General features: G+C 37.0%; 1 protein-coding gene across 1 annotated transcript in view; it reads left to right on the top strand.

The window, feature by feature from the left end:
- The window catches only part of dse (dermatan sulfate epimerase), a 28,398-nt gene that overhangs the window by 6,639 nt on the left and 2,967 nt on the right, over window positions 1–18,792 (top strand). The window contains exons 3-5 of the mRNA XM_026291627.1: window positions 5,676–5,929; window positions 15,337–15,576; window positions 16,588–16,795. Coding sequence (XP_026147412.1) covers window positions 5,676–5,929; window positions 15,337–15,576; window positions 16,588–16,795 — 702 coding nt within the window. The remainder of the gene's footprint in view (window positions 1–5,675; window positions 5,930–15,336; window positions 15,577–16,587; window positions 16,796–18,792) is intronic.

Raw genomic sequence — 18,792 nt, 5'->3', positions numbered from 1 at the left:
AGAGTTCATTTTACACTTTTATATATGGGGGGTGCTCTAGGTTCGGGCCATTCCCGAGCTCGGAGCCCTTTCCCCGGACAGCACGCCAAATATGCATTATAATACTTCAGCTAATTATATGTAAGTGTGAACTCATGAAAAGCATATCAGTATGTTATGTGTAAGCCAGGGTAAAGAGATGGGTCTTTAATCTAGATTTAAACTGCAAGAGTGTGTCTGCCTCCCGAACAATGTTAGGTAGGTTATTCCAGAGTTTAGGCGCCAAATAGGAAAAGGATCTGCCGCCCGCAGTTGATTTTGATATTCTAGGTATTATCAAATTGTCCGAGTTTTGAGAACGTAGTGGACGTAGAGGATTATAATGTAAAAGGAGCTCATTCAAATACTGAGGTGCTAAACCATTCAGGGCTTTATAAGTAATAAGCAATATTTTAAAATCTATACGATGTTTGATAGGGAGCCAGTGCAGTGTTGACAGGACTGGGCTAATATGGTCATACTTCCTGGTTCTAGTAAGAACTCTTGCTGCTGCATTTTGGACTAGCTGTAGTTTGTTTACTAAGCGTGCAGAACAACCACCCAATAAAGCATTACAATAATCTAACCTTGAGGTCATAAATGCATGGATTAACATTTCTGCATTTGACATTGAGAGCATAGGCCGTAATTTAGATAAACAGTATTTCTGAGATGGAGAAATGCAGTTTTACAAATGCTAGAAACGTGGCTTTCTAAGGAAAGATTGCGATCAAATAGCACACCTAGGTTCCTAACTGATGACGAAGAATTGACAGAGCAACCATCAAGTCTTAGACAGTGTTCTAGGTTATTACAAGCAGAGTTTTTAGGTCCTATAATTAACACCTCTGTTTTTTCTGAATTTAGCAGTAAGAAATTACTCGTCATCCAGTTTTTTTATATCGACTATGCATTCCATTAGTTTTTAGAATTTATATAATTGTGAGGATTCCACCTTTTCTAGTATCTTGGACAGAAAAGGGAGATTTGAGATCGTTCTATAATTAACGAGTTCTTTGGGGTCACCTTCCATGTTTCTAATTCCGCAATGATTCTCTCTTTAGGAACGTGGTTTGAGTTTGCATGTAGAAAAAAAACAATTGAGGATGTCTTGATGAATCAGGATTTCTGCGTGAAAACATTTGCACACAAATTTTGTGCCTAGCCTGTTTTGTGTTCACTGTCACTTTCCCTTTAACAGTCGAGAGCTTGATCGTTATAATACTTTCAGAGAAACCTCCAAAACCCTTTCAACCATATCGCTTCTTGTAACTTATCTCTAAAATGTTGACAAGCCAAACTTGCCTCTGACACTACAACCACAAAAGCCTTGAATGCAGGGATTGACAGTTAGACTCGCCTCTGATATGTCTGAACTTGTACCTGATGCTTCTTATGTGCTTGCCTTACCTCTGATATCACTGCTAAAGTTTATGAAGATCAATATGTGTTCATGTATTACTGGCACCAATTATCTGCAGATTTAGATCTGGACTAATATGCGTAAAAGTAGATTTTAAAACAAAAGCTCTAAAAGGGATAGTTCACCCAAAAGAAGAAATTTTCTGTCATGCTCAACCTTGCATTGTTCCAAACCTGCATGGTGTTTTTTTCTTCTTCTTGTATTCAACCAAAGACAACATTTAAAAAAAAAAAAAAATAAATATTGTGGGTAGTCGAAACCAGTTGCTGGTACTTTTGACTTTTTTCCTTAATTTTGTCCAAATTCTTTTTTTTTTCAGCAGGAGAAATTCCTGCAGCTTTGAAACAACAACCTGAGGTTGAGTAAATGATGACAGTAATTTCTTTTTTGGGTGAACTGTTCTTTTAAAATTTTAGAAGATTTGCAGCCCTCACTGTAAAAAGTGATTCTCTATATTTACTCAATAAAATTGTGACAACAGATTACAAGCAATATTATTAATTAAATTTAACACATTAGAATTAATTAGAATTAACCATTCAAAATGAGTAGAATAAAATGAAAAAATAAAGTAAAATTTACACAAAAATATTGATTTCATTGGACAAAAATCTAACAAACAAAAAACATTATGCCAAAGAATACTATGTTATGCATGCAAGGCCAGTAGTTGGCGATCATGAAACACCCTGTGAAAACATTATATGCATGCACATGATGTCAACCTTTTTACAAATTCGCATTTTTGTTGCTTACATAGATATGATACAGGCATCATGTTCAAAATGTTGTGTCTTAAGGCCCCCAAAACAGAGTTATTGAAGACACCTAATGTTCACGAACAGAATCACTAAAGGAGAAAAGGGTGAATTATTGGTTACCATTACAGTGGTCAGTGTTTGCTTTAGTTGTGCTCTTGACCTTTAATACTTTATGCAGATTTTGGTTAGTGCATTTGTGATACAGCAGCTAGACAAGCCATGAAAAAAAATAGATCAGATGGTGTTATTTGATTTGACATCATCCTTTGATCTGGTTTTCTGACTTGGGTGTGTCTTTTCAATAACAGGCTTCCTGTGGTTGTGCAGTATATGTTCTGGTATTTCGGGATAATCAGAGTAATTCTTAGAAGCACTTCTGATCAAAATCTTGTTAAAAAAGGAAGATAATTTTTCGTTTAGGCACACGGACATCAAGAATCAAGCTGAGAACCTCAACAATGGTGACCATCAAAAAGCATGTTGCACTGCATTCTGGGTGCCAAAACTCATTTATGGCTCCCATCATGCTTTGCAGCATGAATAAATTATGAGCAACAATTTTTGTGATGCTTACAGATCATCTGTTTATCTGAATACGCTGTTTGTCACCATTCTTGAGATTCATACGCTGGTTCTTGATGTCACTGTGCGCCAAAAGAAGACCTCCCCCTACATTGGTTTTTAAAATCAGAATTCTTAAACTCTAGATTATACTGAAAATTCCAGATCTTTTATTGTTGAATCACAGGGCGGCTATAACAAATGTTAATTTAACTCAGAGCTCAGGCTCTAAATAAGTTCAGATATTCAGGTAAAACAAAGATTATGTCAAAGCATAACCAACACCACCTGATCATATTTTCTCTTAACTTGTCTAGGTGTTATAACTGAGATACAACAGCCATACAAAATGTGACGTTAAAACGTCAAGGGTCAAGAGCACAACTAAAGCAAACACTGACCACTGTAATGGTAACCAATAATTTACCCTTTTCTCCTTTAGTGATTCTGTTCGTGAACATTAGGTGTCTTCAATAACTCTAATAATATCTATGTAAGCAACAAAAATGCGAATTTGTAAAAAGGTTGACATCATGTGCATGCATATAATGTTTTCACAGGGTGTTTCATGATCGCCAACTACTGGCCTTGCATGCATAACATAGTATTCTTTGGCATAATGTTTTTTGTTTGTTTGTTTTTTGTCCAATGAAATCAATATTTTTGTGTAAATTTTACTTTATTTTTTCATTTTATTCTACTCATTTTGAATGGTTAATTCTAATTAATTCTAATGTGTTAAATTTAATTAATAATATTGCTTGTAATCTGTTGTCACAATTTTATTGAGTAAATATGGAGAATCACTTTTTACAGTGTTGTGATAACCCTCTGATGAATGTTGCCCATCAAATTTATCAAAGTCTTAATCACTGTCCTCACAAAATCTGGTTTGCATGTATTCAATAACCAACACAGAAATTAGCCAATGGATGTTCTTTGTTCACTGAACTGCGAATCACATTGACCCAGATTCCACTGTCATCATTTTATTCCGACACATTCGTTCTTTTTCGGAAAGTTTGTGACCTCTACCTCTTGAATAACAGGAATTTACAAGATTGCTCCAGCTACTTTGGGGTGCATCTTCAGTTGTCTTAAACACTTGTGAACAGTTATGGATGGCGTTTGTTTTTTATAATTATACAAGTTCGCTCCTGTCCTTGAATATGTGGGGGCAAGAGACTGTCTAGAGTCATGGCAATGAATCATCTATTCATCCGATTTATTCAGAAACACAACGGTCTTTATGTCTCACAGTTGGGACGATTCTGTGGAATGATTCACTTTTGGGCAGAGCTCCCACACTGGCCACTGAAGCAGCACCACATTCCATCATTCGGGGAACCGCAGTTATATGCATATGACAGGGTCTTTGTTGCTTGCATATTTGGAGTTATGTTAGAGAGGTTTTTAGTTCTCATGTGTGCACAGCTCTTAAACATATTTTCAAGTCCTAAACGTTCATAGTGCCAGTTTTTCCTTCTCTACTCCAGTGTGTTCAGATGTTGATGGTTGGGTTAACTGCTGCGGTTCTGCTCTCTCATTTACACTGCCGCCAGCATGTAGTGGCCAACCAGGACCAGCCTAACACAAACCTCCAGCTTCTGGTACTCATAACATTGTTGTCATTATTGTCCCCACTCCAGAGTGTAGGTATAGATTCAGATCTACAGCATCCACTGCTCTTTGGAAGCTTAAATATCAACATTTAGCTTACACTTCTTTTCTTACCAAGAAAAACAGCCCATGCAGGTTTGTAAGCAATTTCACTTCTAGATCGTAATACTACTGTCCTTTGAATTGCAAATGAAATCAATGCAATTGAAATTCAATGATGAACTGCCTTTAACTGTCATTTTGCATTATTGACACACTGTGTTCCTAATGAATGTTGTTCAGTTGCTTTGACGCCATGTATTTTGTTTAAAGTGCTATATAAATAAAGGTGAATTGACTTGACTTGAAACCCACTTCACTTGTCTCTCAAATGCTCAAATATAACACATGAATCTATATGGACATTGTTTATCTAGGTATTAATATGAATCAGCTCTTATTAAAAGCAATTTGCAATGCTATTAAAGATACTACAGTGATAAAACGGTAACATTTGCATCCCAAGCCATATTTCATGTCTATTGTCGTGAAATTGACCCCTAAACCAGTTTTAAGTCGCTGGGGTACATTTTGTATGGGTCACAATTATAGATTTTTCTTTTATGCCAAAAATCATTGGGATGTTAAGTAAAGGTCATGTTCCATTAATATATTTTGTACATTTCCTACTGTAAATATATCAAAACATATTGATTAGTAAAACGCTAAGAATTCATTTGGACAAACTCAAAGTTTTGTTGTTTGTTTTTTCTGCATCCTCAGATTCCAGATTGTCAAATAGTTGTATCTCGTTCAAATATTGTCCGATCCTAATTAACCATACATCAATGGAAAGCTTATTTATTTTGCTTTCAGATGTAAAGATCCCAATTCTGAAAAATCGCCACTTAAGACTGGTTTTGTGGTCCAGGGTCACATTTAATTAATCTGACCTTATTCTTTATTCTATATGCATTTTTCTCAACAAAAACTTAAATTCAGGTTCTAGTCAGCAGAGAGTTTTTATACATAGCTTCTGTAATTAATATCAGCAACATTTTTTTTTTTTGGTCACTTCACATAACTGGAACTTTGTGATCTCTATGACTGCCAATACAAATATATGTTTAGTTAGCAGACTAGAGCAGCTTTCCTCCCAAAAGCCATCCAGAGGCTTACTTCTAGCTCTTTTATAGCTCTCTCTCTAAACAAAAAGAGCTGAAAAAATGTATTTGTCCGAGTAAGAAAACACTGTTTGCTTTGCTTGTGAGAGTAAGTGTTTCCGAGTTTTAAAGGCAGCTGTTTTGTTTCAGGATGGTGAAAGATGCTCCGTGGGATGAGGTTCCCATTGCTCACTCTCTGGTGGGCTTTGCTACAGCTTATGACTTCCTGCACGAGTACCTCAGTAAAGTTCAGCAGGAGCGCTTCCTGCAGGTGATTGGGAATGCTTCACGATACATGTATGAGAAATCTTACCACCGCGGCTGGGGATTCCAGTACCTCCACAACCATCAACCCACAAACTGTGTTGCTCTTCTGACCGGCAGCCTCGTGGTCATGAACCAGGGTGAGTCTGGCAATCCTTCAGAGTATTTTATGTCCAGGCAGTGTAAAAGCATCTGCATACCTGTATGTGTGAAGCTCCATCAAGGTGCCTTTCAAGACAAGTGACATCATGGTGACACCCTAGACACACTTTTTTCGTGTTTAGGTAGGGCAGAAAGGGGTAAGATGAGCCAGCTGATAAAATGAACCACCCTATATTTCTACAGGTGCATCTAAAAAAAAATAGAATATCATGGAAAATTTATTTTATTTCTTGTAATTTTATTCAAAAAGGCAAATTTTCTTATTCTAGTTAGGGCTGGGTATCGAATTCTGATGGTTATGACTTACAGCTAAGGAAATTTGTACAAATTCGGCATCAAAGATATTTGTTGATTTTTCACATAAAAGATAAAAGATTTTTCACAAAAACAGAAATGTTCAAGATCTCCAAAGCAGGTTTAACTATGCACTCAATACTTGGTTGGGGCTCCTTTTTGCACAAATTACTTCTTCAATGTGGTGTGACATGCCTGTGGCACTGCTGAGGCATTGAACCGACTTTTCCAGACAATTTTCCCATGTCTGTGGTCATCCCTGTTGCTTTTGCACCTTTTCCTACCACCCTTTTTCCTTCCAGTCAACTTTCTGTAAATATATTTTGATACAGCACTCTGTGAATAGCCAGGCCTTTCATCAACGCCTTCTGTGGTTCACCCTCCTTGTGGAGGATGTTGATGATTGTCTTCTGTAAAACTGTCAAGTCAGTAGTCTTTCCCATAATTGTGGTTGAATGTTCTAAACTAGCCCATGAGGTACCCAGTATTTATACTCAAAATTAATCAAACTAATCAAGCTCAAAATGGAATATTCAAATTTTTTAGATACTGACATTTACTTTTTCATAAGCTAAAAATTGAAACCATCAGAATTAAATAAAATTAAAAAACCTTGAAATATTTCAGTTAGTTTGCAATGACTCTAGAATATAAGAAAGTTTGCTTTTTTTAATTAAATTACAAAAAATACATTTTCCATGATATTTAAAAAATTTTTAATGCACCTGTAGATAACAAAAGTATTCAAGTGACCATAAATTGAAGAAAAGTAGTTCTTCCTAAACTCTCAAATCTCAACTAAAGCGCAACTTTATCTTCCTAAATCCTTTTTTTTAATGGTGATAGGTTTTTATTGCATTTCATTGTCAGCTTTTTTTCTTTTTTTTCTTTTTTTGTAATTAAAACAACCAAATTGCAGTTTGATTTTATATTAATTTGAATGCAGGATAATAATAAAAAAGATTTTTTAACCTTTTTAAAAACAGAGTTATCCTTTTTTTTTTTGCAAATGAACTCTTTATCGATATATCTATATACTGTAGATATATGTTATAATATAAAACACACACACAAAATAATTTATTCATAGATTCTTTGTTGCTGACCCACAAAGATCACAGTAGTCTTTACTGGACCCGTTTAGGTGACAAATTGAACAACACAACGTAATTTTGACCTAAATCAATGGGATTATTACATTCAAAATTCTCTTGAATTTGTCTGATTTAGTGTTATTTTTATCCGCATTTAACCCTGACTTAGGAAAATATGTATTATACAACAAACTTTCTTTTAGAAAGATCATATTAATTGACTAACTTGTTTTAATTTTCATGGATACAACACCCTGAAATATATAGTAACTATTATTTGAAACAAATACACTATTTTATTTTTATTATTAACTTATTTTGCAGTAAAATCATTAAAGTAGCTCATGTTGCCCTGTTCTCCTCTAACTCCTATGGGCTGATAGCAGTAGTTTCATAATCTCTGCTTAAGTCTTGTGAAAAAAATAAAATGTATATATAGCCGAGTGAACGCGTGTTAACCTGCTCTCCTACCCTGTTTGCTAATTCCTTAATTAATATTGGACTTGAACGGGTATAATACCTCTATTTGGATAGATAAGCTTAGGGTGATGCCGTTGTCACAGAAGAAAGTTGGTCAGGGGAGAAATAAAACTCTTCAAGCTTAATTGTCGGAGTTTACGACGGCTAACTCTAGTAAGAAAACCTTGGCTAACTTCGAAGCCATGGATTCCGATGAGGCTAATGCTAGCTTGACTCCTGAGGATAAATCGTCGGACAGAAGCAATGATACAGTGGAGGGAGAGTCTGATCATATGGCAGCTACCATTCTGACTGCTATTAATGACATGAAAACTGAGTTTTCCAACAAGTTTGATGCCATATTGTCTGCTATTGAAAGTGTCAGGAAAGACATCACTGACTGTGAAGAACGAGTCACGGAAGCAGAAACAAGGATTTCAACAACTGAAGATAATATCGCCACGCACCAAACAAAAAAAAACAAAAACAAGGACAAGGAGGAAAAACTACTGGACCTGGAGACAAGATCAAGGTGCTCCAATTTGAGCCTGGTCTATTTTTCCTGAGGGAGCGGAGGGTGACGATGCGTGTGCCTTTTTGGAGAACTGGCTACCGGAAGCGCTGGAACTGGGGCGTACAAAACTAACGGAGGAGAAGGCTCAGAGAATCGGGCCAGGAGCACACAATAACCCCTCACCCCCAACACTGATAATGAAGATTCTGAACTGAACTGGTGACGAGAGCAGCCAAGACAAAAAAGAGAAGTACGTTACAAGAACCATACAGTGAGATTTTACCAAGAAGTGGCGGCCGGTGTCCACAAGAAGCAAAAGATGTTTGACGAGGCGAGACAGCAGCTCCGTCTAATGGGGCTCCGATACGCCATCATCCCTCCTGCCCGACTACTAGTGATTTATAAAGAATGGCCGCACCTCTTTAACAACCGTGTTGAGGCAGAGGACTTCATCAAACGGATCAGGTCAGAAGAGGGACTGGACTGAATTATTAGAAAATGACTTGGAGCTGTTTACAAAGCGATTTACAAACAGTTTACAAGATTGAGCCGATTATAGTACGTTCAAGGCTTCTTCTCAGAGTTTATTGTAACTGTTAAAGATATGTCACTCTCCTTTCTCCGAGTCTAAGCTCTTTAGGTTTGTCCCCCTTTTTTTTTTTTATATATTTTTTTTATTTATTTTTTCTATCTATCTATCTATCTATCTATCTATCTATATATATATATATATATATATATATATATATATATATATATATATATATATATACACACTTTAAAACTAATACTTTTATTTATTTTTTTATTTTACTCTTTATAAACAATAGTTAATAGGCAAAATGTATCTTTGGCAATTGCCACTGCATTCACTTTATAATAATTGGGATTGGGATACTACTGTACTTCATTTGTGTTCGGATTCTCTTAGAATAATATAGTGCCTTCAGAGAGTGAAATTTGATTTGATTTATGGTAAAATTAGGTTTATGAAAGAAAGTTTATAATGTTCAATTATGGTAGCATGGGAGGGTAAGGTTAGTGTTATTAGATGTTTTGTAATTGGATAAGATTGGATAAGAATTGGATAAGGAGCCATATGCACAAATTTTGACTAACAGTAATACCTCAAAGTATAAAAATAAAGCAAGGGTGTAGACATGGGGACCCTTTCTCTCCATTGTTGTTCATTATGGCAATTGAACCTTTGGCAATTGCAGTGAGGTCACATGACAGCATTTCTGGAATATCCATAGGACAGATGGAGCATCGTTTAGCTTTATATGCAGATGACATAATTGTTTTTCTCAAAAATACCAACAAATCCATCCCGGCTAGATCTGATTAGGAAGTTTGGTGAGATCTCAGGATATAAGATTAATAAGTCTAAAACATCCATTATGTTACTAAACCAAGTAGACAGGGAAAATCCAACTAATGTAGTTGCATGATTTAAAGTTGTCAATTGCTTCTCTTATCTAGACATTCAAATTGTTCCACTGCTTAACAATATCATAGAAATTAACTATAGACCAGTTATGCAAGGGATCTCAATTTCTTTAGATAGATGGGCCGCTCTACCAGTGTCGTTAATGGGGAAAATTTATACTCTCAAAATGAATGTACTTCCTAAACTGTTGTATTAGTTAAAAAATGTGGCTCTGCCACCGCCAAGCAATTTATTTTCGCAGCTGAAGACACTTTTCATCAAGTTTCTATGGAACAATAGATGCCCCAGGCAGCGCCTATCATTGTTGTACTTGCTGTATGATAGAGGAGGGCTTAAATGCCCAAACCTACTTTGGTACTACTGGGCAGCACAACTGAGAACAACGATGTTCTACTTCTCTGAGGAGAATGTGCCGCTGTGGAGAGAAATGGAAGGTGAAGCTGCCTTTGCCCATTTACCTGTACTCAGCTAAGTCTAAGAAACTCAAAAATAACACAAAGAATCCTATGGCTAAAAATACTGATGATACACATCTGATGTCTTTTGATGAAATTGTTGTCAAGCACGACATAGCTCGCAGTCAGTTCTTTAGATATTTGCAACTGAGAGATTTTATTAGAACTCAACAAAAGCAGTCCCTGTCCATTCCTAGTCTATCAAAGCTCGAAGAAATGATGGTGAGAGATTGCCAGAGAAGGGGTTTAATTTTCAAAATATATAATGAAGTGGTTGGTGAATCTTCAGAAACGTCAGTAGGTAAACTTGAGTCCTGGAGAGAGGACCTACAGGAGAATATCTCAGTTGAGGAGTGGGAGTGGGGTTGTGTACCAAGCACAAATACAAACAGTGAACTCACGTTTGAAACTCCTGCAGTGCAACTGGTTAATGCGTTCATATATGACCCCAGATAAACTTAACAAATTCAATAATGACATACCAGATGTTGCATAAAATGTGACAAGGAAAAGGACACAATCTTCCATTGTTTGTTGCAGTGTTCTCAAAAAAAGTATTTCTGGGGAGAAGTGAAACAGTGTATTGGGGAAATATTAGAGATAAAATTACATTTAGAACCAAAAATGTTTCTGCTGGGTATCTACCCAGCTAACTAACATAAGGAAGAAGCATAGATTATTTTTAGATATCGGTCTGTTGTTGGCCAAAAGAGTAATTGCAATTGCTTGGTAAGAGGTGGACAGACCAAGGATAGGTAGATGGCTTTCAGAATTAACATCACTGCCCTTAGAAAAGATCACGTATGCAATCAGGGGAAGGCAAACAATTTTTGATAATATCTGGGACCTCTTTAATAATTTCCTTGCTAATAAAGACTTGTCTGAGAAGGGGAAGTCGTGGCCTAATGGTTAGAGGGTTGGACTCCCAATCGAAGGGTTGTGAGTTCGAGTCTCGGGCCGGCAGGAATTGTGGGTGGGGGGAGTGCATGAACAGTTCTCTCTCCACCTTCAATACCACGACTGAGGTGCCCTTGAGCAAGGCATCGAACCCCCAACTGCTCCCCGGGCGCCGCAGCATAAATGGCTGCCCACTGCTCCGGGTGTGTGCTCACAGTGTGTGTGTGTTCACTGCTCTGTGTGTGTGCATTTTCGGATGGGTTAAATGCAGAGCACAAATTCTGAGTATGGGTCACCATACTTGGCTGAATGTCACTTCACTTGTTTGATGGACAGGGTTCTGCGTGGTTTGGGGCAAGAGTATGAGTCCCAATGGCTATATGTATATGTCAGTTTGTTTGAAAATAAATAAAGATATTGTTGAAAAAAGAAAAACAGTATGAATATATTTTAGGGCTGTAGGGCCAATAATTGACAATATTCCACATGACCTTTTATTAAACCCAGAAAACTCCTTTAACAGCACGTAACAGACCTTTCTTTTAATACCAATCGGAACAGTTATTCTCAGTTTCAGAACTGAATCTGTGCACACTCTGTTACTCCCACTTGAACTGACACATGGTTTTTGGAGAGATTTCAGTGCCCCCCCAAACACACACATTATGAAGATCAGAATTCCTGCCTGGAATTTAAGGCTGCTCAGGGTCATTCTGCAGAGCTGAACTTAAGCCTCTGTAATTATTTCTCCAGTGAAGCAGTTCTCCACATGACTCCAGTATTTCAGAACAGATATTTTCCCCTCTCTCTCTTGCTCTTTTGTGTTTCTCTCTCTGTCTATATTCCTCCCCTGCAGCTATTCATAACATAATCTGTAGTTTTTGGCCCTGAAAGTATGTCCTGCCGTTCTTTTTCCTTTTGAATCCACTTCTCTCATATCTGTCCAAATATCTGGAGCTCCTTCTTACCCCACTCTTCCCACTATTCCCAGCTCCATTTCAAAGCAGAAGATTCTATATAAACTAACAGCATTGATATGCCGTAAATGATGTGGGTTTGTGGAGAGCCTTGGTTAAGGAACACCCACTAAAAGTTTTATTCAACCAAATTCTAACTCGCCCTCATGTCGTTTTAAAAACCCTTAAGACTTCCTTTCATTTATTAAAAATTCTATCCAAACAAAACTTTGATTCAGCAAAAAGTATCAATCGACAAAGTATGAATTACTTATTAGACTTTTTGATGCATCAGTTTTGGTTGCATGGATTCTCAATGGATGGACAAAATTTCTTAATTTGTGTTCTGAAGTTAAAGGGAAGTCTTATGGTTGTGGATCGAAATGAGGGCGAGTAAATGCTGCCTCAGAGTATTCATTTTTTTGGGTGAACTAACCCTTTAAGCGCAACCTTGTGGCTTGTGTATGCAGAGCAGTAATCCCAACCAACGCTTCATTTCAACATCTTTTAGGTCAGGACAGTCAGGAACTTGTGTGTATTTCTTTATTTCCCACTTACATTTCACTTGGCACTTCATGAAGACTGCCTGATTTTGCAGTTTCACACTTTATTACATGGCACATCTGATCTCCAGTCAACCAGAAACAGCCCACATCACACTGTTTTGGTCTCGCTTCATCTGTAGCTCCCTATACCAGACTCAAGGCTCTAATTTTGGCCATGAGAACCACCACTAGAACAGCACTGTCCTACCTCAGCTCTGTCCCATGCGTCTATATTCCAGCACCGTCTGAAGGTTTCATCACAACAAGGTACAAAGTGACTTTCCAGTATGCGCTCACATTTCCTCTGTGGTGGGATGAGCTTCCAACCTTCACCTGATCTACTGAGACCTTTACATCTCTTAAGAAGACACCCCTTTGAAATTACTGTGCACTTTTGAGTATGTGATTACTTAGTATTTTATTGAATTTTAACTGTACCGTGTTATATGACATTTAATATTTAAATTTCAATAGAAGTGACATTTCCAGTAATGATGTATTCCAAAGACAGTAGCAATAAATATGGAAGCACTTTAGTTTAAGGACCAATTCTAATTATTAACTAGTTGCTTGTTAGCGTGCATAGTACTAACTTATTGGTTGATTACTAGTACTTAAAGCACAGATTATTGCCTTACACTGCAGGACCATATTTATATCTCTTCATTTGACCTCATGCCTAAACTCAACAACTGTTTTACTAACTATTAACAAGCAGAAATTAGGAGTTTACTGAGGTAAAAGTGATCGCTGTTAGTTAGTTAATTAATGGTGAGAATTGTTCCCCAAACTAAAGTGTGACCGAAATTACATCCATAAAGTCCTGTTTAAAAGTCTGAAGTTCAAGAAATTGTATTTAATATAAATGCAAAATGCAATACAATTTAATTTAATTTAAAATAACTTTGTAATTGTCTGAAACAATTCCATAATAAGTACTCGAGTAACATGTATGTTGGAATATGTGATAACTTTGAAAATATGACTTTGTACTGTGTACATTTGACTAAATGTGCATTATACAAGCAGAGTACACAGCTGTACCATACAGCTCATTTCTGTCCCAGACATCAAGTCCAGTGCTGTGTGGTACAGCTGTGTACTCTGCTTGTATAATGCACATTTAGTCAAATGTACACAGTACACAAATACACAAACAGCAAAAATAGCATAAGTGATGTGGTGGTACGACTCTCCAAACATAACGTTCTCAACCAAGCCTTCATTGAGCTCAAAATTACATGACTAATATTGGAACATACTATGTACTCTTGTGAAATGTAACAGAAAAAGACTGTAGTAGAAAAACAATAATAATAAAAAAACATATATAGCTTGAAAAGCAATGAAAATGAGGAAAATATTTAGATGGAAGAAAATAAAGGGCTTTGGTGTGTGTGTGCGTGTGTGTGTGTGTGTGTGTGTCTAAGGAATCACTCAGATAGCTGTTTGTGGGTGGACCTATAGTGTGTTCCAGGAAATGTGTGGTGTGACAGGATTACTCAATAAACTGATGAGCTGTGGTCTAAATATTTGTTCTTTTCATACTCACCCAAGCATGCAGGCAGAGGAGGTGGAAGTCCAAATTAGTACAGGAATTCGCAAAGGTTTACTGAGGTTTGCAACAAGTTTTGGCGTCTGTGTCTTCTGATTCCCAGGGACATAATTATAACTTGTACAATTCATCATTTATACCATCAAACGTAACTTGATGAGGTTAAGGGATCTCTGGTTTCTGTATGATGTCTCTGATGAAATGAGCTATAAAACAGTACATAAACATAAATTACAGTACATGCACATGAGAAAACGACTTATTCCAGGCTTATTGCAGAAAGCAGCACTTGTGTAAAAATTGAGTGCTATTTTCCTTTCACCATTTAAGAAATTAAATTTAGTTATGTGTTCCTGTAGCTCAAGTGGTAGAGCATTGCTTTGTCAAGCGTTGGGGGTTCGTTTCCCTGGGAACACATGATTGAAAAACATAAACCTAAAACATAAAAACATAAAAATTGATAGCCTGAATGCACTGTAAGTCGCTTTGGATAAAAGTGTCTGCTAAATGCATAAATTTAATTTAATTTAATTTTTGTTATATGGATAAACAAATATTATGGACATATCTGGATATTTTCATTTTAGGCAGGCCTGAGTCTCTGGCATTTTTGTTGAAAAAAATGTATTTTATTAGAAAATTTGCTGTATATTCATATGCTGTTGTGGTTTCCCTAGTTCCTCAGTTAGTTTATTTGTTTCCTTGTAGCTATCATTTAGTTCATTGTCTGTTTCTTTGCTTCTGATTATTTTCACCTGTGTCCTGTTTATTTAAATAAACTACCTCTAGCAATTAAATGTTGTGGTTTCCACAAAAATATTTAGCAACACCACTCTTTTCATCCCAATCATGAGAAATGTTTTTCAGGATGATTTCTGAAGATCATGTGACACTGAAGACTGGAGGAATGATGCTGAAAATTCAGCTGCACATTACCAATGAATAATTTTTAAATTAATTATTAAATTGTAATTCACTTTCACTAGGGCTGCGTCTAAAAAAAATAATAGTGTTCAGTAGAGAATATAATAGAGAATTTTTTTTTTTAATGTTAGTTTTTAGCTACATTGAACTGTTAAAAGATATTGCCCAAAGTTCACCATATTCATGAAAAGAGCCTTCTGATCTCTGTGCTGCCGTTTTTACAACTTTGTTCTGTATTTCAGGATACCTCCAGGAAGCGTACCTCTGGACTAAACAGGCTCTGGCCATCATGGAAAAGTCCATGGTGCTTCTCCAAGATGTGACTGATGGGTCTCTGTACGAGGGTGTAGCGTATGGAACTTACACCACTCGTTCACTCTTTCAGTACATGTTTTTGGTACAGAGACACTTTGATATCGGCCACTTCAATCACCCCTGGCTGCACAAACACTTTGCATTTCTCTACAGGACCGTGTTGCCTGGTAAGACCTTGCTTTGCTTCATTCTGTGATCATTACAAGCACAGCATTTAGAGGGGTCATATTGCAAGGGTTTTAACATTTCATTTTGTTACACTATATGCAACTTCAGTTTTCAAAACCTACAATATGTTTTGGTTGCTTAAATCTTTTGACCTTTTTTTAATTTCCAAGGATCCTCTCCTTTTAAAAATGTAACTAGCAGATAATTTTGATAATAAAGTGCTTTGTACACGCCAGGCCTAGTGCATTAATAAACTCCTTTTACAGATCAGTTGCCTGGTCTCACCTTAAAACCATAACCAGGTAAACCCGGCCAGCACCAAACCAAAGTTCAGACCATGAATTGTAACCGCAACAATTGCTCTCTGTGCACATCAAAGCACTAAGAGCCATCAAGCTGTTTGTGTGTGTACACAGACGAGTCAGGTTTGGACAGTTTGCAACCTCCTGCCAAAGGCCATATTATTGTAGCGGAAACCAAAACCTTGAGCAAAAAATCAAGAGACAGAGAGGGTTTGCAGTCACAATAGACTCTATCCCCTCTGGTAATGCACACAGATGCAGTACTGTTAGGACTATACGGCATCTTCTTAGTCGTTTTTGTACTTTACTTTCAGTGTAGCTAGCAGTGTAGCAAACTCTCTGTGGAAACAAACTGGTGAAAATACTAACATCAAACTCTCATTAGTTAAATGCACCCCTCTAAAGACAGCGCTTACTGCTGATCTTCTTTTACACAAGTGATTCATTCTGGCTAAATATTTTCTAGTGGTTGCTAGGTTTAATATCCCTTTTCACAGTAAACTGCTGTTCTTCCTTTAATCTTCGCTCAACCTCCTTAATTAAAAAGTGTTTAGTTCTGCAGCAGTCAAACAAGCTTCTACTCACCGACTGAGAAATAAACACTTGTTGTGCAGTTTGTGGGAAACAAAAAAGAGCTTATTCCTGTGGACCTAATCTTCACACTCGTCTTAGGTTGTGAATGTTTCACTGTGTTTCTTGCTCCTGCAGGTTTTCAGAGAACAGTTGCTATCGCAGATTCCAACTATAACTGGTTCTATGGGCCAGAGAGTCAGCTGGTGTTTTTGGATCGGTATGTGATGCGGAACGGCAGCGGGAACTGGCTGGCTGAGGTAATCAGACAGAATCGGGTAGTGGAGGGCCCAGGACAGGCTGGCAGGGGTCAGCGCTGGTGCACGCTGCACACGGAGTTCCTCTGGTGAGATTTGTTGGCTTCCTGAGCATGGAACTTATAACTTTTTAGCTATTTTTTTTCCTGTATTTTCTTTTTTTCCCCCAAACTTTTAGTTTTGAATACTGTGTATGTAACCCTCAAAACATTTCCATTGCAGTTTGCTAATTCCTTTTTCGCATTGCCTGAAAAACCACCTCGTACAAGTGTTAACTTTTTTTTGCGATATTTGAGAATTTTTGTGAAACTTTTTACTTTAAGCATATTTTCAATTTGCAATTTAAATTTTGCACAGTTTAAAGGGTAATGGGAACGTGCCTAATGTTGCAAAATTTAACCTTTTCTTGTACATTTTTGTTTTTAAGTAATTTGACTTTCTTTAGAAGCATTGATTTAAGAGTGATTTCTGTGTGAGCTGTGCTTCATTACTGCTGCATGATTCACAAAAGAGAAGAAATAGACCTTTTTATCCTGCAAGAAAAAAATAGCTAATATGAACGCACTGTTTTTTGTTTTGTTCGTTTTTTGTCATTTAAAAAAAAAAAATATTCTGATTATACTTTTATCTACCTGTTATGTTGTTGATATTGCTGAGAATGGTTTGCACGGGGTTAAAAAAACTTGTATATTTATTAATTTAGCTGTCGCATTTGTCCTAAGCAACTTATACAGTATTGTTCAAAATAATAGCAGTACAATGTGACTAACCAGAATAATCAAGGTTTTTCGTATATTTTTTTATTGCTACGTGGCAAACAAGTTACCAGTAGGTTCAGTAGATTCTCAGAAAACAAATGAGACCCAGCATTCATGATATGCACGCTCTTAAGGCTGTGCAATTGGGCAATTAGTTGAATTAGTTGAAAGAGGTGTGTTCAAAAAAATAGCAGTGTGGCATTCAATCACTGAGGTCATCAATTTTGTGAAGAAACAGGTGTGAATCAGGTGGCCCCTATTTAAGGATGAAGCCAACACTTGTTGAACATGCATTTGAAAGCTGAGGAAAATGGGTCGTTCAAGACATTGTTCAGAAGAACAGCGTACTTTGATTAAAAAGTTGATTAGAGAGGGGAAAACCTATAAAGAGGTGCAAAAAATGATAGGCTGTTCAACTAAAATGATCTCCAATGCCTTAAAATGGAGAGCAAAACCAGAGAGACGTGGAAAAAAACGGAAGACAACCATCAAAATGGATAGAAGAATAACCAGAATGGCAAAGGCTCAGCCAATGATCACCTCCAGGATGATCAAAGACAGTCTGGAGTTACCTGTAAGTACTGTGACAGTTAGAAGACGTCTGTGTGAAGCTAATCTATTTTCAAGAATCCCCCGCAAAGTCCCTCTGTTAAAAAAAAGGCATGTGCAGAAGAGGTTACAATTTGCCAAAGAACACATCAACTGGCCTAAAGAGAAATGGAGGAACATTTTGTGGACTGATGAGAGTAAAATTGTTCTTTTTGGGTCCAAGGGCCACAGGCAGTTTGTGAGACGACCCCCAAACTCTGAATTCAAGCCACAGTACACAGTGAAGACAGTGAAGCATGGAGGTGCAAGCATCATGATATGGGCATGTTTCTCCTACTATGGTGTTGGGCCTATTTATCGCATACCAGGGATCATGGATCAGTTTGCATATGTTAAAATACTTGAAGAGGTCATGTTGCCCTATGCTGAAGAGGACATGCCCTTGAAATGGTTGTTTCAACAAGACAATGACCCAAAACACACTAGTAAACGGGCAAAGTCTTGGTTCCAAACCAACAAAATTAATGTTATGGAGTGGCCAGCCCAATCTCCAGACCTTAATCCAATTGAGAACTTGTGGGGTGATATCAAAAATGCTGTTTCTGAAGCAAAACCAAGAAATGTGAATGAATTGTGGAATGTTGTTAAAGAATCATGGAGTGGAATAACAGCTGAGAGGTGCCACAAGTTGGTTGACTCCATGCCACACAGATGTCAAGCAGTTTTAAAAAACTGTGGTCATACAACTAAATATTAGTTTAGTGATTCACAGGATTGCT

Source organism: Carassius auratus, chromosome 20 (assembly GCF_003368295.1).
Source record: "Carassius auratus strain Wakin chromosome 20, ASM336829v1, whole genome shotgun sequence".
Lineage (NCBI taxonomy): Eukaryota > Metazoa > Chordata > Actinopteri > Cypriniformes > Cyprinidae > Carassius > Carassius auratus.
This window is presented reverse-complemented; position numbering and strand designations above follow the sequence as displayed.